At 39.6% G+C, this 21,564-nt stretch overlaps 1 protein-coding gene across 4 annotated transcripts in view; it reads left to right on the forward strand.

Moving 5' to 3' along the window:
* The window catches only part of LOC136877476 (calpain-B), a 653,760-nt gene that overhangs the window by 14,429 nt on the left and 617,767 nt on the right, over positions 1-21,564 (forward strand). For all 4 annotated transcript variants that reach the window (XM_067151546.2, XM_067151550.2, XM_067151547.2 and 1 more), the window contains exon 2: positions 2,043-2,214. In XM_067151546.2, the coding sequence (XP_067007647.2) occupies positions 2,043-2,214 (172 nt within the window). The remainder of the gene's footprint in view (positions 1-2,042; positions 2,215-21,564) is intronic.

The raw sequence follows: 21,564 nt of genomic DNA on the forward strand, positions 1-21,564 counted from the left end.
AATCTGACATACCACCAACTATCGTCTCCTTGTTTTCGTCCCATGTGGCAATACGCCTGGTACCGAAGTCAGAATTGTCCGGAAACCCGGCAGCCTTTGAGCATCCTGTGTAATACTGCTTTGACAGCGGTGACTTGCCCAGATCCTCGCTTCCTTAGGTGAGGTTGGTGTAGAACCGCTTTGTGCTCTCAACATTACTATCACGAGTATTACTGTTGCAGAAACAATAAGGAGTAACTTGCTTTCGTGTGTAACGCCCCTTGTTATACCGATTAACCTTTATTTTCACCCTAACAATCTTATTCTATTACCTTTATTGACCCACAATCAATGCAGGAATGAAATGAATTATCTTAATGCCGCTGCATCATCTTCGCGACGTTCTACGCAATTATTAACGGAATAAGAAAGAAGACCAGTGGCGCGGTCCAATGACGAGTGAAACCAGCAAGCACCGCAGTCCTGCGTACCCAAGCGCGCCAATTCAAACATGAGAACTTGACGCTTTCTGTAGGTCGCATAACCCTTTCAGACCTGAAAGAAAACTGGCGGTGTGAATTTTTGTTTGTACGTCAAAAACTGACTAAAATGCTCTTAAATACATATATTTTTAGTTTATTCTACAAAATAAAAATTAACATCTGAAAAAAAGCACCCACACAATTGTGCGTGTCAGGACTTAACTTCACTACTTACAAAAAAGAAAAATTACCTCAATGTATGTGAATATACATATGTACATGATCAAATGTTCTATTTTACAGTGGGGAATAATTTAAAACAATTAAATCTTCGTTCAAACACAAGTAAACGTTACATTTTCTACATTGAGGAGGAGTTTTGACATTACTGCCCTTTTGGCAGCAGCAGCAGCTTGTCGTCAGACCTGAATGAAATTTGGAGGTGTCAAAACGTCAAAAACTTACTCAAATGCTCTCAAATACATGTTTTTACAGTTTATTTTACAAAATAAGAACTATCGGCTTAAAAACAGAACCCACACAATTGTGCGTGTCAGGACTCATTCACTACTTGCAAAAAACAAAAAATTAAAAAAAAATCATCTCAGTACATGTGAATATGCAGATGTACATGATCAAATGTTCTATTTTACAGTGTGGAACGATTTTAAACAGTTAAAATCTTATACATTACATTTCTCATGTGGATTACGAGTTTTTCTTTCTCGGTCCTTTTTGCGACAGTACCCAGCACTCCTGCATGCATTGGCTGTAAGGAAACCTAGCCCGCACATATGTGCGTATCAACATTCAAAACCTCATGGTATTACGTACGATGTTGAAAGTTCACAATTTACGTTCGCTACACAATCTACACACTTCATAGATTACATTCTGATATTCAGTAAAGCTTCTAGATTAATATGAATGCAATAAATAAATACTTACTTTAGGCATTACTGCTTCCCGCCATATTGCTAATGAACTGTATTTTTAAACTCTTCTTCCTTCCCCCTGGTGGTCAAGTACTAAATAAAAACAGCTGAAGTACATGCTAAGTGTCCCGCACAAGCACTGCAGTCCGGTCTAGCGTCAAGAAAACGTCAAATAAGCTCAGATATAAATAAAATACGAACCCGCACAATTGTGCGTACACGGTCTGAAAGGGATAAATTAATTTCCGGAAGAAATGTTTTGGCCGTTGTGTTATTCTTGGCTCATGTAACGTGTGTACAAAATGTACGTGATTCCTCGATACGCGCCCTTCCCGTGTAACTGGGATAGAGCGTTTATCTCTACGGTCAGCTGCCTTTGACCCCAGGATTTAACTTGGTACTCATGTTTGGTGCAGGCTGAGCGAATCCTAGGGCTATGCGCCTCTCCAGAAGTGGATGTCTCTTCTCTAAATCTTCTGACTTCCTGACGGGGAATTGAATCCACGCTCTTCTGGGCAGCCCCAACGACTATGTCGGTATTGTATCTCAAATACAGTACTTGTTTGAGAGACATTTCTGGAAGACAATATACCTTAATCCCTGCTTAGATTTAGTTTCACAGAAACGCATGTCTGTATTGTTCCAGGGAATGGTTAGGCGGTGGTAGAGGAGGTGATGGTGGTCCAGTTCACCCGCTTGCTCGTCACACGTTTGGTGGGTTCCACACGTATGGTACCTATCGTCTGCTGAGCCGCATCTTCCAGGGAGGACGGACAGGTACGGGTGATGTCTTCAATCCAGCCCGCGCCGTTTTCAATGTAAGTAAAACGAAATGCACACAAACCATACAGAATACAGAGATAGGGAATATGTCAATATGGTTCTATATAAACTTATGGAGTGCCACGAACCGAGTTACTGGAAGTGTAGAGAAGCCTTTTCGCTCAGTGATGAAGTTATTGGATAGAGATTTTACAGAATTTTAGATCTCAGGTACGCAGATAGTCTAACTCTTTCCAGCCCAAATTATTTCGAGTGCTGGAAAAAAATACTTTTTCATGAAGCACTACTAAAGTTTTCATCTCTGAACATGGCGCGACCATTATTAAATAATTTCAGACTTCCTTTCGTTTAAATATTACTTACGTCATGTGTCATCATATGTCCTTACGAAAGCTCTTCAATTCTGTGAAACGGAAATATAAATTAAAATCCTATAATCGAAATGTCCAACTGATAAAATATATTCTTGGTTATAGATCACAAAAGGAGGCTAAGGAAACTGCTACAATGGAGAAATGTAGAATAAAATAGAATGCAAAACCATACGGGACAAATGTTTGATCTTACTAAATCAGGGGAAAGATTTTTTCTTTTTGCTAGTGGTTCTACGTAGCATCGAAACAGATAGGTCTTATGGCATGGCGACGATGGGATAGGAAAGGCCTAGGAGTTGGAAAGAAGCGACCGTGGCCTTAATTAAGGTACAGCCCCAGCATTTACCTGGTGTGAAAATGGGAAACCAAGGAAAACCATCTTCAGGGCTGCCGACAGTGGGATACGAACCTGGGGAAAGAATCCGGACACCGAAAAGATAAGCAGAATTTGCCACTTGGGTACTTCACATGAGTGCCATTAAATAATTATTGGCGTTAGTTCAACTAATAATAACTAAACAATATGTACACAGAATCTTTTCTCTCCATTTAAGAACATTTCAAAATAAATTCAATGCAATTTACATCAATATAGTAGATAAATCATGAGGTTTTAACAGTAGCATCTCCTCTATAACCTGCTAGTCTTGAAAACGCTACTGTAAAAGAATATACATTGCTTACTTTCTGAGCTGCTCCAGTTTTACCAGCTAGCTCCTAACACCATAAGCTAAATTATCATGATGTCACATGGCTTCTTAGTGAATTAATAAGAGCCTCTCATTTTCGTGAGTGGATTTTTCAAGAATTCTTATCAGTTGTAAGGTGGATGCTATATGAGTGTTTTCTAATGTCTATTCCATGACTTACGAGAGCTTTACAGTCGCAACATATAGCGAATTTTATTCATTTTATCATTTATTAAGGAATTTTAATGTAATTTACTATCTTTTTGCGAATTTTTGCATAATTCACCATTGATTTTGCAATTTTGAACAAATTTCGCAAAGGAAACAGCGATATATCGCATAACATCATTCACATATCGGTCGGGTGGAAATATTTCGATATCGATATGTATATTATTATCTTGAAGTTTGAGACGTCCGGGATGTTCCGTCTTCTCTACATTGGTCTATGAATTTGAGACCTGGACTCTAAAGAAAAGGTAAATGGACACATTAAATGCACTTGTGATGTGGACTTGCAGAAGGATGTTGCGGTTCAGTTAGACAGATAGGGTAACAAATGATGAAATAATGAAAAGAATGGGCAAGAGAAAGGAAATATTAAATACTGTCAAAACCAGAAAGCTGTATGTGATGCGCGGAGAAAAAAATCATCTACTGTAGCTAGTCATTCGCGGGAAGATGCAAGGTAAAATAAGACGAGGAAAAAGACGCATTTCTTGGATTGATAATCTGAAAACTTGGCTCAACTCTTCCACTATTGAGCTGTTTCATGCTGCAACATCTGAAGCAAGAATCTCTGTGATGATAGCCGACCTGAGAGGACGTTTCACTTGAAGAAGTTCGAGTTATCGAAACTGATTTCTGAGCTATCTAGCGTTTTTACTACGTGTACGGACGTTGTGCTTGGAACTGTACTGAATGTTTAGTCTTGATCTGAATATTGTTAAACATGTATTCATTTTTGCGCGCGCGCGCGCGCGCGCGCGTGTGTGTAATTTGGGTACCATATAACTTAGAATATATCAAATGATGTCCAGACGTGCGTTTGAATCTTTTCAATAAGTTTCTTCCTTATATGTTTTGATTGGAACAGTTAACCGTTTTGCATATTATATTTCTCTATTCTCTATGCTGAAAGGGTTCATTTCTGAGCAGAATTTATGTTAAAGTACCATAGTGAGTTTTCTAGTATTCTTGGAAACCCACACCCATTGCCATTGTTAGTATTGTTATTACTACCTCAGTTCTTATCTTGCCCAGAACGCCTCATTTTGGTGCCGTGGACGGTTTTTGCAGTTTACGTCTAATTATCTCAGCTTATTTAACGACTTTATTTACAGCTTTACACAGTCTTCTATTTTTTTAAAATCACCTTTTAAGTTTCTTTACACTGATAATGAAGCATTTTACTCACCACTTTCTAGGATCTCTATGAATGAATTATAAATGGTCTAAAACATTCAGAAATTTCATGATGCCATATAGCACCACTGGGCTGGAAATACTTAAGCTTTCTGATCTGAGGCACATTCTTGCTTTAAGCACGCCATGTCTAGCTGAAGGAATACTATTTAACTACGACTACTTAGTAAACGAAAGAAAAGAAGGGAAGTTCATCTACGGCTTGGGAGAATCGCACCAAAATGCATCTTCTATCAGTAGCGGTGACTAAGGGGGACGAGGGGGGTGGTCGCCCCCCCCCCACTTTGTAGAGAAAACATTACATTTTTATTCCATTTTAGCCGGCTGAAACTAGGAATTATAAAAAAACAATTTGTGCACATTTTTAATTATTAACAAAATTATTATCGAAAATACGCACAAAATGTCGTTCGTCGCGGCTAAGCGATTTGTATAGCGCCACAGCAAGTAATGGAGACTTCGCAAATGCTGTGAGGAAGGGTAACAGGGGTATATTTTTTGCCAAGGTCGTGGACACTGAGATATGATTCACCTGCTTGCCACGTGCAGTCGTCAGTCTGGCAGTCTCTTTAATATTGTCTGTTAGTTTCTTAGAGTGTAGTCAAATACTAATTGATTTTTCAATTTTATAATTACGCCGTACTTCTATTTAATTGTAATACCTGTGTAATATTGTTTCTTTGGTGAAAGTTTTATTGCATGTTATTGAATAAAAATCTCAAAAAACTAATGTTGCCGCACTTAAGTTAGTAAACCGTCAACCTTTACCTCTCTGTCGAAATTCGCTCAAAAAGCATCAATAACTTGCTATTTTGTAGCTTTTTGTTCGGTTTTGATGTGTATAACCCCCTCCCCCACTTGTACTTCTCAATCGCCGCTACTGTCTTCTATTATTAATAGCAGAAAAACTAACATTAAATCATAGCGAGTAGAAAGTAGAGTGTGATCTCTCCCCTAGTTCATCGGTTCCTCCGCTAGGCCGCTCTTCCAGCAGTAAGTGAGCTTGAGCTTACAAGTCAGCATACGAATAGAAGACAATTATTGCATGCAAAATATTATGCTTTTGCTTACCATTCCAGAAGTCAGTTGTCAGATAGTTTAGATGGCCTCCGGGTAGACTTTGTGGCCTTAGAAGATTTCAGTTCCTTTCTCATCTGTCTTGTTACAAAATGAAATCGGCAATTCATATAATGTAACACAAGTTTAGAGATAATGTCTGCAACATGGTCATCGCAGCATCCTAATTCTTTCGAATTCATAGTGATACTGTGCAAACTGTCCAAGCACTCTAAAATATATCGCCCCATAGGCTATGTTCACAGAAGAGTTTTTATTCCACTACACTTTCAACTTGCACGAACACATTATAAACTGCTTTTGAAGGATGGGTGAGGAAAGTGCTGTCAATACTGTATTTCTTGCTATAGTCCCTAATAAATGTGAGGGCTGCGGCAAGTACTTCTGTAGGTTTTCCGTGAAGCAGGATGACACATTTATGACATTTTGTAACCTTGGATATATTGCGTATTATATATCTTCCTAGATAATAAATCAAACACTCCTTTGCAAGACTGCGGCTATCACTGTTAATTAGACCTAAATTGTTCTCCCAGTCCGGTAAGAGGTCATCCATGTTCTCAGTGAAGTCTAGTGCCTGCCTTATTTTATTTTGTGCATTTTATGCTACAGCCTTATTTGTCTCTTCTGTCTTCTTAGCCAGTGTTCTCATTTGATTGACGAATGAAGTCAATATCAGTTCAAATTTGGGATCACAATTCCTATCCGACGACAGTGCAAGTTTGGTTGGGATATAAATAGACTGCAACACGTGTAAATTCAGAAAATCTATTGTTGAAGGGTGGTCATCACAACGTAATGAGCGTAGAATATCCAAGTGCCGTTCTGGTGGATCTTGATCAAATTTGGCTGTGAGCACATATCGGAATCCATTATTCAATAAATACTCGGACACCTGTATGGTGCTCTCCATTGTTTCTCTTAGGGATACAAGAGTTCTTTCTGAAGCAAAAGTATTATTCTTCCCACTGAGGTTATCTCTCCATTCTGTTAAGGCATGATGCCCTATTTAATCTTTAAAAAGAGCCCCTGCCATTGTAGAAGTATTTAATACTATTAGGATATTTAATTCAATAGGGAACGTTTCTATCGGTTCATGTCTTCAAATCCTTCTGAGTTTATTTGTTTTTGTTTGTTTAATTGTTTCGTGAGATATTGTGGCAAATTGAGAAATATAAAGGGACAGCGCCAGTTTTCAGTTTCCGTCTATCTCTAGGAATTTCTTATCTGCTCGCCTTGTATTACAAATTTAATATGATTCAACAATTTTTTCATCAGAAAAATGTGAATCGCACACATAACACTTATGAGAAAGCTTTTTGTCCTTTCTGGAAATCGCCTTTTCCCATTTTGAAAATCCTGCTTCATTTTTAGGTGGTTTGAAGAAGTGTTTAACTTTCGTAGTTATATAGCCAGACTTACAACCTGGAACGAAGTAAGCAGGCATTTTCTCCAGTGGCGGCTCGTGAAAAAAACGTCCTACGTGCTACAAAAAACAAGCTAAATACGCTGTTTTAAATCTGCATATTGCCATGATGAACAACGCATACTTCAAACTTGGTAGCACTACTACTACTACTACTACTACTACTACTACTACTACTACTACTACTACTACTACTACTACTACTACTACTACTACTACTACTACTACTACTACTACTACTACTACTACTACTACTACTACTACTACTACTACTACTACTACTACTACTACTACTACTACTACTACTACTACTACTACTACTACTACTACTACTACTACTACTACTACTACTACTACTACTACTACTACTACTACTACTACTACTACTACTACTACTACTACTACTACTACTACTACTACTACTACTACTACTACTACTACTACTACTACTACTACTACTTTTCTCACAATTTATAACTCAGAACAAACAAAAACAACATTAATTTGGAAGCAGATGAATTCTTCGACAACTGTCTACGAGATAAATAATTCATTGGAGAAATATTGTTTTTACTAACCTAATGGCGCAACTTACATCAGTGCAAATAGAACCGTGGGAATATAGATCCCCACTAAGAACACTAATTTAATTTCACTTTATATACACTGCAGTGGATAAATAATTTGATAAATCTTCGTATAAACTTTAGCACTAACACAATGACAGAAAAAACACGCACCAGTAATATAACCGCGAGATTAAAAATCGCACAAAGCAACTGAAAGAGCTGCCAACTGATTCATTGAGACCTCCCCTATTACCAGAGTAAAAGTCCGGCTCCATGGCTAAATGGTTAGCGCGCTGGCCTTGGGTCACAGGGATCCCGGGTTCGATTCCCGGCAGGGTCTGGAATTTTAACCATCATTGGGTGTACATGTTGTCGTCATCATCATTTCATCCTCATCACGACTCGCAGGTCGCCTACGTGCGTCAAATCAAAAGATCTGCATCTGGCGAGTCGAACATGTCCTCGGATACTTCCGGCACTAAAAGCCATACCCTATTTCATTTCACCAGAGTAAATTACATTGTAATGCGGGATAACATTTAGGGTCAGTCAAAGATTCTTTGACTCACCTACGAATTCCTTATTTTTGACACAAGAGGAAGATAGATATTTTAATAAGCATGTGTGAGATAGATTGCCTCCACTTACGCTTTACTTTCGAACTCAGACGATGCTACTCTCTAGTGGCAGATTCGCTTACCACGTTCAACATAAGCACGGCCGACTGGATCCCTCGCTGCGCTCCGGGTAGCAGGAGATATCGAGTAATTCTACCCCCTTGCGGGAGAGGAAGTAACTATAAACGGGATCAGTGAAAGTTGATCCCGGTTTACGGTATACTCCGCCGGCTAGGGGGAGTGTTGCAAGCTTGGCTGCGCCTGCGTATTGCTTCCTTCAGGCTACAGGCAAGGGCTCACTTCACATGAGCACGAGCCTTGTTCCCCGGGAGAACGGCGCTAGGTGTTCGACAGATCTCGTCCTGATTTTCACAAAACACAAATTCATATCGTACTCAAAACAACGAAAAGGCACCAGGATAATTGTACTGTACATAAATAATATTCCTTACAGTTCCAAGCTACGTGCTGGAGCCCGGTAGCACGTACTGACCGGCCGCCACTGATTTTCTCCCCTCCTCTGTACGTTGTTTCATAAACTCAGCACTATATTTACACTAAATAAATGAATACCATCACCAAATCACACGCTCTTCACTTTTACTTAACAATAATACAAGACACTTAACTTTTTGCCTTCACAGAACAACACCACTAGAGATGTGTCGTTCCTGACTGAACTGCTCCTCGGGATGAGTAAGTCTTCAAGGAAGGACTAGCTACGGAGTTGTAGTTCTTTAAGTCCCAACCGACCAATGAGACGCTTGCATGCGATATGAGCGGGACATGATAGACCTAAGAGTACGAGTACACGGCCGACTTGATGCATCGCTCTAGCTAGCTCAGCGCAGCGAGGGATCCAGTCGGCCGTGAGGAGTAACACTAACCTGAACAGAAGCTTGGCCAATGAATAGTGAAATGTAAATTTTATTTCTGTAGATTATTTGTATTATGTGATATCAGTTGCGAAACAATAAAACTTGGAGTTTATTTATGTTAGTGTCGACATAGGCCTAATCTTTTATATTTTCGTGTCGGGAGGACAGCTACAGAGCTGTAGTTCTTTTAGTCCCAACCGACCAATGAGAGGCGGGAAGACTAATTCTCCAAGGAAGGACCAGCTAACGGAGTTGTAGTTCTTTAAGTCCCAACCGACCAATGAGAGGCTTGTATGCGAATTAAGCGGGACGTGACGGGACTAGGAATAAGAGTTGGAATAAGACTATCCAGCAGGTTGGCCCGTGACTGCCCCTAGCGGACGATTCATCCCAGTCCCTATACTAGCCGACAGGGAAGAACTTAAGGGCACCCGGAAGGGGCTATGTCTGCCATGTTAAAATTGGCGTTTTTAAGGAACATTTTCTCATAAAGTTATGAACCAAGGAAATTCTTTTTTTGTATATATATTTATTAGACCCTCGCACGTAGATAGACGACATCATTTTTTAATATCTTCTGTTTTTTGAAAATATCCATTTTAAGTGAACATCAAAATTTTATATTTTAAAAGGAGACATTTTGTTCCATAATTCAGAAATTGTACCTTTGATTTTAAAAATCTCGTGTTAAAATACGTAGAATGATTAGTTACATACCACCTACAAGTTTGGTTAATGTACGTTCAATGGTATCCGAATAAATGTTCCTTAGATACACAAAAAACTACTTTTCAGGAAACGAGCCTCAAAGTTCCATATGCATTCCACATTCGTACAGAGGATCATCTGGGTTCTCTTCCATCTCAACTTGTAATCTTCTATTTACACTTCCTTTCTTCTGTCTTCCAAGCTTCACCAGATCCCTTTCTGCTGCATCTGCTTTCCTTTTTCTTTCCTTATCTATAATTGACATTCGTTTCAGTGTTGTGCCCTAGAGGTACCGTTATACGAAGTCTTTGTAGAACTTCGCTCTTCGAGATATTGCCCCCATTGTATATTGCCACGGCATCATAAACACCAAAGTGGAGTGTTTTCATACTCACAAATACTCTCTTGGGTATCCGAGTCCAGATCAAATGATTTAAGCATTCGTTAGGGTTTTTGGGTTTTACCGAGAAGGCATTGCCAGAGGAGATTTTCATAGGATAAGTCTCTGAAGACCGGCCTTATGGTTTCCGCGACTACATATGGGAGATTGTGCTTGTGGTCGTGGTCGCAGTTTCCTTCATTTTATGGTATTAGCACCACGTGTCCTCCCCTTTTGGAAACAAACCGTGCTGTGGTTGTTCATTCTGCATCTTTTTTGTAGTCAATTGGGGAACACACATTTGCACACTCACTTGTAACGTTCGGAATAACAACAGTGATTTTCCTCTTTCCCACATTCTTGCGCATCTTGAAAATCCTATTACTATGTCTACGCATCTTGTTCAATGTATAAAACTAAACGAAAAAAACCCCCAGCTGAATACTGTTGTAAAAAAGCCGCCAAAACAAACAATAAACACATGCAGTTATGTTCTCAATCATTCTGCCGTCCAGGTTGGCCAACAATTGAAAGTTGCACTTTCCTGCAGCAGAGATATCCTCTGGTAGAAAATGACCATGTTCTGAAACATAAACACCTTCAACAAAGTCTTTGTCACCGCTTACAAATGGAAAGTAATGTTATGTCACATCAGTTCGAGGACATGTCATGCCCGACATCTGCAGCACTCCACGTAATTTAAAAATTAACACCCTTTCAAACGTCACAGAGGTCTGAAACAAAAAGTATTCGAAGGAAGAAAGTCACAGGTATATAAAACTGCAAAAAAATAAATAATTTTTTTTTTTTTTTTTTTCGATTTCACCCCTTCCGGGTGCCCTTAAGAGCTCACACTTTCTCTTCCACTCTTTATGGTTAAATATTGGTTTACTAACTGAACTACAAAGACATACGATGTTATGCTTTGCACAATTAAAATTTAAGCAGATAATAGTGTTCATTTTTTACAGGATGTATCCCCAAATCGTCTGCATTCTTCCCGTTCAGCGAGTGGTGTAAACGAGAACTCTAGCCCACACTCGCTGAGCACGCGCCTGTACAAAAACCAATTGTTTCAAATAAATTAATCAACTAGACAAAGTCGATTTATAAAACTTCCATAATTCAGAAGATGCTGGAAATGCTCTCCGTGCGAGAGAAAGATTTCCTAATATCTATTATTGTCAATTGCGAAATCTCGATAGTGTGCGGTGAAGTTTGTTATTTAACAATGGCCCGGTTCATTCAATCTCAGTTTAAAGAACACTAACACACTGTTTGTTAACATAGCGTTAACAATTTAGCACCAAGTTAAGATTCTTGCGTTTATCCAAACCATCGCCCTCTACTATGACTACGCTAAAACGCCTTCCCAATACAGCAATATGAGCGATATGGGCCTAGTTCCCATTTTTACCAGCGAGCGCTGCTTCGCTGGCATTGAAACACGATTGTTCATTACAGCACACGTTAAGTTTTTTGTATATTTCTGTTTAAATATATAGTCAATCACTCAATAAACATATTTGAATCATACCTTACACCTTAATAAAGAACAGTGAAGAACATACCCCTCTGCAGCGGAAAAACCGTACAAAATAATGTTAACGGTAGGTAGTAAATACTGTAGAAAATAAATAATTTCACATACTTTTCTGTTTAAGTGTTTTGCGTTCTCGCTTTCAAATCTTTCGAAGATCTATGTTATTTATGTGGCTATGTTATTTAAGAATATAGGAATAGCACACTCGCAAATAACTTCACTCTATAACTATGAATGTCCGATTTCAGGACAACTGAAGTGAGGAAAATCACGCATCACAGGCACTAAATAGTCACTCATACATACAACAGGATTTTTATGCACAAATGGTTGTGCTTTCAATACAAAATCATAACTTTCAAAATCCACAGTGGCAAATCGGATTGCTACTGTAGCCTGCTGTTTTAATATCTTTTATAAATCAAGTCCATTAGCACTGATGAACACCTTGGTCTTGTCAAAAGAATCAAGCATCTTGTCCGGCTGCAATGTTCCTACATTTGTGCTACTGACATGTAGTCTATGTCGAATCAACTTTTTATCGATAACAGATATTTGACAGTGGTACCTGCATTAAAAAAATCGTGCATATCTGTATACTAATGGTCTTTTAAATATTCTAGGGCTGTTATTATTTCAGTCGCAAAAAATATCTTTCTCGCGCCACACAGCCATTTTTCTTAAACTTAGATGGCTCGATGTTTTTGCATGTATGAAAAATGAACCGGTTTTACAGTTTCATTTGATTGCATCTGATACAGTTTCTTGATAAAATCACCATTTATATCCTGGGAACTATCATAGATTTTTTTTTAGTAAAGAATGTCTTACTTTTCAGAATGTGCCATTTGTCGAAAGCAAGAAGAGGCATTTCACTATCAACAGGATGACAGATCTTCGGTTTAATGTTTTTTGAAGAAGACATTCTTCTTATCCTGCTGACATTAGTCTTATGATTATCACTCACAGTGTGCAACACGAAAACACCACAAGCTTCGACTTCCTTTATTGTTTTGAGTGTTAACGTATGTAGCTCTGTACCTAAACGTCTCTTAAAGAAGAAAAATGCTGCTGTAAACTTCATTTTGTAGTCACAGCGGAAATTATAGAGAGCCTCCGTGGCTCAGACGGCAGCGCGTCGGCCTCTCACCGCTGGATACCGTGGTTCAAATCCCGGTGACTCCATGTGAGATTTGTGCTGGACAAAGCGGAGGCGGGACAGGTTTTTCTTCGGGTACTCCGGTTTTCCCTGTCATCTTTAATTCCAGCAACACTCTCCATTATCATTTCATACCATTTATCACTCATTAATAAATCACCTTGGGAGTGGCGACTCCATTGTAATAACAGCCTATATAAGTATCATTCATTAAATCCCTGACCCGGTTAATGACTGGAAAACAGGTTGTAGTTTTTCATTTTCAGCGGAAATTATAAAACAGAAAAGGTTATTGACTAGGGACATTCGATTTCTACTTTCGCTTGCATGACAGTAATCTTGAGTAGTTTTTATTCGCTCAACATGGAATGAAGCATCTCTCTGTCGAAATGAGGTGTTGAGTTTCTTGTGATATAATATCTGCCGTTCGATGGACTACCAACAATCACAATCTTTGCTTCATTTAGGCAGGGACTTTCTGCTAAGAGGCGCTCCTTTACTAAGGCCCGGTTTCATCAACACATGTTAAATATATACTAACAAGTAGTTAGTTAATACGGAGTTAAAATTTTAACATCTTGTTAGGTTTCTTGCGTTTCATCAAACTTTTCTTGTGAAATGTTAACTAATCGACTGTTAACTCACCCAATATTGCGAACTGGTGCGAATCAAGGAGGCAGTGGTACGAACATGCTGTTTTACAGCGCGCTCCGATGCGCTTTTGTTTGCGTACAGCTGTAAAATATGGCGCGAGAAGTGAAACGGAATCGTAGTTCTAATTTTTCCTCCTTCGAAAAAGAGTTGTTAATTGAATTAGTTAGTAAATGTATGTAAGTTAATGAGTGCAAGCGCACGGATGGCTTGACGATAAAACAAAAGGATGAGGCGTGGGAAAAAGTCCGCGATGGTTTCAATGGGGTTAACAGATACTTTTTTAGCGGGTATCTACTGTCACCTAACAAAATCACTTTAATTGTCCAACATCAAACTTTGCTCCGATATGAGAGTTATTAAATACTGTATTGTCGTGTGCAGAACCAGACCACCTAGCAAGTATATCCCTGATTTGGAGGTTAGGCTCATTAATCACCTGAACATTAACAGAGAAATATCCCTTCCGATTACGATATATTTCGGCCCAATTGCCTCCAGGTGATTGGATTCTTTCATATGTGTAATCTATTGCACCTAGAACAAACACTAGGGAAACGGCTTATTTCATAGAAGTCGCGGATAATTTGCTGACGCTCTTCTACTGAAGGGAATGTAATGTTATATGCCTCCTCCTCTTGGATGCTATTGCTGCAGACACTCGTCAAACAACTCTATTAACAGTGGCTTTAGAAATTCCAGCATTGTCTCCGACCATTATGTGAAAATAACCAGTAGCAAAACATCGTAATATTATCAGTACCTGCAACATTGGAGAAAGAGGTTAAGTTTCTCTTCGTAGGATATTCTAACCTCACTCGAATTTCGTCAACAACCTTAGCAACGACTATTTTCGATAACCTGTATCTATGAAGAAATTCCGCATCCGTCAAATTTTCAAAAGTCATTACGTCACTGAACTCTTCTTCGATCAGGATTGTTTTGTAAAAGATCTAAATAGAGCAATTCCGCATCGAAAGCGAGATTCACAGCGGCCATTTTGGAACAGGTTGCTAAATGCTAATGTTAGCCATTTAACATTGGAAATGGCTGATGTTAACTTTAATACGCAGTTTAACATTTGTTAATGTTAACAGTTGTTGATGAAACGCAAATTTTCTTAAATCGTATGTTAAAATGATTTAACACCTTGTTAAGTACTAACATGTGTTGATGAAACCGGGCCTAAGAGTGTTATTCCAGTCTCGCAGTTTATATCTCCTACGTAGCATGAAAGTGTGAATTTATTCGGTGTGGCAAACATATCGTTTCGTTGATCTAGAATTGAAATTCGGCGAGAAATCCTTTCTTGAAATAACATTTAGCCATTTATGACGTTGTTGTTCGTTGAGAGGAAATTCGTGAAACGAAATCCCACTTCCCGATCTGCTTTTCGTCTTACATGAAGGCACACAACAGTAAACAATATTATGTACATACACATTAAGACAGTTCACGACCAATGAAACCCTCCAAATAAGGTAAACACAGGCTAAAATTACACCAGCACTCTTAGCAATGTTCACCGAGCGTGTCTCGTCGAGCAGACTAATGCCAGCTTCTCAGCGCTCCAAGCGCCTGAATTGGTAACTACGCCGTGTTCGCTCGTTTATGTGTGTGACTGGGCGAATGAGAAGGCATATTACATTTCCTTGGAACTGTTAGATAACACGGTGCTAACTCTCACAAGAGTCACGATCAGGTGAGAATCTAGTAGGTCGTGGCAGAACTATGCAGTTTGTGAGCTCACTTCGATGCGCCTTTGTTTTAATACAGCTGTGTAAGTCAAGATTTATCCGATTTTTTTTACTTGATCATGAATTATCTGTTACTCTATAGACCAATATGCTAAAAAAACAAAACAAAAAAAACAAGCCGAGAATAGAATGCCTGGTTCAAATATCTCTTCTTTTGGAAATTATTTCCAAGTATATTCCCAGTGTTCACCCTGGGAGCTTTTTAATATGCACAACCGCTCTGCCGTTTCTATAGACCGCCCTGGTAATATAACCTAGATATGGCCTATGTTATTCATAACTTCAATACATATTTGAGTCATTGGATGTTCCAAATTAAAATGCGAATACTGTAAAACTGTTTATTTAAATGATAAATCTTCATTTTTGTCAGCATAATTGTATCAGTTACATCCGAGTTCAAATGTTCATCTTTATCACGTCGTATCGTGCGCGAGCAGTGTCTGGATTAGCATGGAACCGCATGCGAGCATTAGATTCCGCATGGCACTCCACAGCAAATGAGCGGTAAGTTCCGGTGTTAGGCTACATGATGATGAACGAGCAGCAGAACACAAGAAGTTCAAAATACTCTTATGTCTGGTTCGTGACAATAACACTAAAATAGTTCAATTTTGCAGGTAATGTTTACCTGTCTGATATTATTGTTAATGCACTGGGTCGATGAAACAGAACGAATAGTCATATTCAGAGTTAAAACTGTATAACTCGGGATTAAGGTTTAACCCACATTGATGACACCGGCCCTGAGAGGAATAAACTGAAATTTGATCATTTGTAACGCTGTATTTCCCGCCCGGCTGGCGAAAATGTCTGGGGAGAACACTGTATACCTATTATAGAAAGTAAGCAAACTAATGGATCCGTGCTCAAAGCTAAAATTGACGCTTGGCAAAAAAAAAAAGTGTAGTGAATTCACTGTACATACTGACGTTAGCCAACGTACGATCAAGCAACTGAAACTACTAAAAATTTATGTTTCTAACTTATATGCTTCTAACTTTTTCTGGTAAAGGCCTATCATTTTGCAAATATTCAAGATAAAGAAGTTGTGCATCTAATGCACCTGCCATATTTTTAGCCAACAGAGAATTTAACTACTTTACCTGGGCAGTTAACTGAATGTTTAACAGATTGTTAATCTTATCTAATGTCACTGCCTGCGTGATGTACAGGCCGTACTGTTTCCTCCGTCCGACCCGTGTAATGCAAGGACATGATGCGTATTAATATTACAGGTGCGATCACTAAAACCTGTAATCGCATCATAAATTGTAAGTCAGGTCTATGTAATTTTAGGAGAAGTAGGTTTGAAGAGCGATTTACGCGGTCAAAGCTTTAGTGTTTTACTCGTCAATGTACCCAACAAATAATTATTATGCATTAATACGAATATGGAGAAAACAAACGTGCAATAATAAACTTCACTTCCATACCTCTAGATGGCCATAAATACAGTAGCTTTATTGGTTTTTTGGTTGTTGATGACACTTCTAGCACTATCCTTCGAAGACTTTCTTAAGACCCTTTCTTCTATACAAACATTTGTATCATTTTTTGTTTGGGAATAGGCCATGTTTTCCCAAATATCAATGCACTGATCAGCCAGATCTATTAGTTACTTCCCACATTCACGGAAACTGCCGAGGAATGGTTTTTACTCGCATTAATTTTGGGGAGAAAAGGCAGCGTGTACTCAACATTACGAACCCAAGATATAACCATATGTGCGTTCCATTGGTCACTGTCCACTTTTATACTTGTTCTGTATCAAGAATAAAACGCTCTGCTTTAAATCTGTGTAACAAGAAAGTCAAAAGCAGAACTCATCATCAGCTCTGGAAAATGAGTGAAACATACAACTTTATTCTTCGTAACAGGTAATTTTTCGGTTTGGATTTTCGTTTTTCATAAAGGTAACCTGCCCCCATACGAAGAAAATGGAAATATTAATGTCTATTTACTTGTATAGTTGTATTTTCGCCGTGGTACGCACAAGTTCTTAGCATTGTGGCAAATGCAAACTTTCACACACCGTATTTAAATTTGTAGCACATTATATTTCCACAAAAACGTGTTATACGATAAGAATTAAATTAATAAATTACACGAGAAGTATTACGTCCCATGAATTTACATTACTCACCACGTGAAGATCATGCCTAACCTAAACTATCAGGTCTCATTATCTTAAAAACAGCTGTTTACACAAATCCTGATGTGATAAATTTGAAGAAAAAAACATGCAGTATACTTAAACATAAATTTTTGTCCCTCAACGGTCACAATTATCCTAAGAATGCTCCCAATCCTTATGGATTACATTCACAGGTACAATTTGTAACATTCGCTTAGCTCGCCTCAATTGATCAGCTGATTGGCTTGGCGCGCTTTCTCCAGTACAGCCTGTATATTACGAAAGCAATGCTAATGTTGATTAAATGGTAATTTGGTTAAGTTCACTGTTAAATTATTTTAACAGGCAGTTAAATGTTAACTGAGGTTGAATAAACCGGGCAAATGTGTTTTACATTTTACAATTTGAGTTTTAAACCACAGAAGGTGAGTAACATAAGCAGAGGACGCTGCATAAACAAGCTACGGAGAAAGATTTTAGTGTTTGTATGCGTTTAAAGCGTGAAGCAGAAACGAGCACGCCGTTTCGCGATGTTGTCAAAACACAGGGAGCGAAATGCTGAAACATATGTTGCTCACCCTTAATACTGTCCAGGGGATAATTTAGGAAAGTAAAGATATGTGGGACGTACTAGTTAAATCATCAAGTATCACATACAGCACAGCAAACGTTGACGAACTTATATTTTAATAAACACGTCCTTAAACTTAAAATATCTGATATGTATTCATACGGCGAATTTTCTTCTGTAAAAAAAAAAAAAAAAAAAAAAAAAAAAAAAAAAAGATGGGTAGCAAGAAAAGCAATAATCAATGGTCTTTTAGCGATTGCTACACATTTCAAAGAATAATGGTTCCAAATAACATAAAGGCTTGAGATGGAAGAAAGCCTCTAATGGAACGTTAGGATATCGTCGCTGCCGGGACAAAACCTCCTATGTGAAATATTTCAGCCTAGAACTTTGGCCGGTAAGGTTCTGTCATATAAGGTGCAACATTGTGTGAACATCGTCAAGGCATTCTCGCTCTTCATATTGTATGTGCTGCGGGTCAGTATATCTCCAAAAATATTATCACATAGGAGGTTTTGTCCCGGCAACGACGATATGTTTTATTTAACATTAGTCCGACTCGTCGGATGAATGGTCAGCGTACTGGCCTTCGGTTCAGAGGGTCCCGGGTTCGATTCCCGGCCGGGTCGTGGATTTTAACCTTAATTGGTTAATTCCAATGGCCCGGGGGCTGGGTGTTTGTGCTGTCCTCAACATCCCTGCAACTCACACACCACATATAACACTATCCTCCATCACAATAACACGCAGTTACCTACAAATGGCAGATGCCGCCCACCCTCATCGGAGGGTCTGCCTTATAAGGGCTGCACTCGGCTAGAAATAGCCATACGAAATTATTATTATTTAACATTAGATTTTATAAGAGATGTGAAAAACATATTAGTAAATTATGCATTTTAAGTAGCGCATGTGTAAAATATGCAACGCAGCAACGTTGTATCTGTTTCCACGTTATATCTGTCTCTGCGTCAAACCTCTTTGTCCGTGCCACCGACTGTTCAGTAGTAGAAGAGCCTTCAGAGAAACTGTCACCTGGCTGTCATTTCGGGTTGTTAATAACCTCCTCGTGCAACTTGGGAGTAAAATTTTGCATACAGCATTTGTAACGTTTGTGCCTTTACATTCCACTTGTGACTGTTATTGTGCATTTCTATTTTGTATAGTAGCTTAACGTCCGCCTCTGTGGTGTAGTGGTTAGTGTGATTAGCTGCCACCCCCGGAGGCCCGCGTTCGATTCCCGGCTCTGCCACGAAATTTGAAAAGTGGTACGAGGGCTGGAACGGGGTCCGCTCAGCCTCGGGAGGTCAAGTGAGGAGAGGTGGGTTCAATTCCCACCTCAGCCATCCTGGAAGTGGTTTTTCTTGGTTTCCCATTTCTCCTCCAAGCAAATGCCGGGATGGTACCTAACTTAAGGCCACGTCCGCTTCCTTCCCTCTTCCTTGTCTTTCCCTTCCAATCTTCCCATCGCCCGCAAGGTCCCTGTTCAGCATAGCAGGTGAGGCCGTCTGGGCGAGGTACTGGTCATCCTCCCAGTTGTATCCCGCGACCCAGATGCGGTAGATGTGGGATCCCTCGCTGAGTCCGAGGGAAAAGCCAACCCTGGAGGGTAAGCAGATTGAAAGAAAGAAAGAAAGAAAGAAAGAAAGAAAGAAAGAAAGAAAGAAAGCTTAACTTTCAAATGGTGAGGTGGGGTCGTTAATGACACCAGCCACATTGTACACCTCTACCACGTCCCTCGCATTGCTCCCTGACTGTTGCGTTTCCTTGTACCTTACCGTCAGCTGGAGACTAATTCCTGCCTGAAGTGGCTGTTCGCTAGTATTGAAATATTACGGGGACCATTATTGGCCCCACTTCACTGTTTGCGTGTCCGGCTCCACAGCTAAATGGTCAGGGTCCCGGGTTCGATTCCCGGCAGGGTCGGGAGTTTTAACCTAAATTGGTTAATTTCGCTGGCACGGTGGCTGAATGTTTGTGCTATCCCCAACATCCCTGCAACTCACACACCACACGACACTACCCTCCACCACAATAACACGCAGTTACCTACACATGGCAGATGCCGCCCACCCTCATCGGAGGGTCTGCCTTACAAGGGCTTCACCCGGCTAGAAATAGCCACACGAAATTATAATTATCGACAGTATAATCATCAGGTTAGTACTATTAGACACAAAGTATATCCAGGGTAAGTACACCGAATTGTTGACCACAATGACTCAAGCCTCTAAGAGACAACAAATACCGCGAGTTGAAAACAAGCTTTACACATTTTTAAAGCAGAAATATTCATAAAATTCTGGAAGATTACTTACTGATGATACTGGTAGCACCTGAACTCGGAATATTCTGTCGAGAACGGAATGTCTAAACAATACACATTCTTCAAGTTTACAGGAGAGTGTATTTTCCCCCCAGCATTTTGAAGAAGCATGTGATAGAAGTTACCGCCATTACGTGTTGATGACGAACCTCCTTCAGTTCTTATACATTGCACGGTGGAGGGATAAAAATAGCATCTAAGGAGGAACACGTGACGTCTTGGAGACACTTCTTACACATGTGGAGTCCTTCCAAGGGGGCTTTGTACCCACAGGAAATATAGGGCAAGGTGGGGCGGGGTGGGATGGACCGTGACGTCATACAGACTCATCACCGTGTTGCTAGGCGACGGGGTTACCCGACGAGACAATGATTTAATGACTGAAATAAAAACACAGCATAAGTTACGACTTTGTTTTTACTGTAAAAACAGTAATCGAGAGTTCAGAGGCACATTCTTTTCATGGTAAGCCACAGGGAATTTTATTTTTACAACCAATGGCATCTCTTGTATTCAGCTCCTTGGCTGAATTGTCAGCGTAGTGATTCATGATTCAGACGGCCTTTGATTCGATATCCGGCCGAGTCAGGTATTAATCGCGTCTGGTTAATACCTTTAGCTCGGAGGCTGGTTGTTTGAGTTCATCTTAACACACATCACATCAAACTATACATCTTCACAGAAACACGCAACGGTGAATGCATTCCTATAAATGGGTGAGGGTGGTAGAATAACACCCACGGTAATCCCTGCCTCTCATAATAGGTGACAAAAAGGGTCCCCAGAGTCTCTGAACTTGGGAACGTAGTTTGACTACAACGGGGCGCTTAGCTGAGCCCTGGCATTGTTTTTACTTGCTTGTGCCAGGCTTCTCACTTTCATCTATCATATCCGACCTCTCTTTGTCAACTCTTGTTCTTTTCCGATCCCGACGTTATTAGAGCATTCGAGGCCTAGGGGTCTTTCATTTTCACGCCCTTCGTTGCCCTCGTCTTTCTTTGGTAGATACCTTCATTTTTCGAAGTGTCGGATCCCTTCCATTTTTTTTTCTCTCTGATTAGTGTTATATAGAAGATTAATGCCTTGTTGAAGTTCCTCA

The sequence above is a fragment of the Anabrus simplex genome, chromosome 7 (genome assembly GCF_040414725.1).
Source record: "Anabrus simplex isolate iqAnaSimp1 chromosome 7, ASM4041472v1, whole genome shotgun sequence".
Taxonomy (NCBI): Eukaryota; Metazoa; Arthropoda; class Insecta; order Orthoptera; family Tettigoniidae; genus Anabrus; species Anabrus simplex.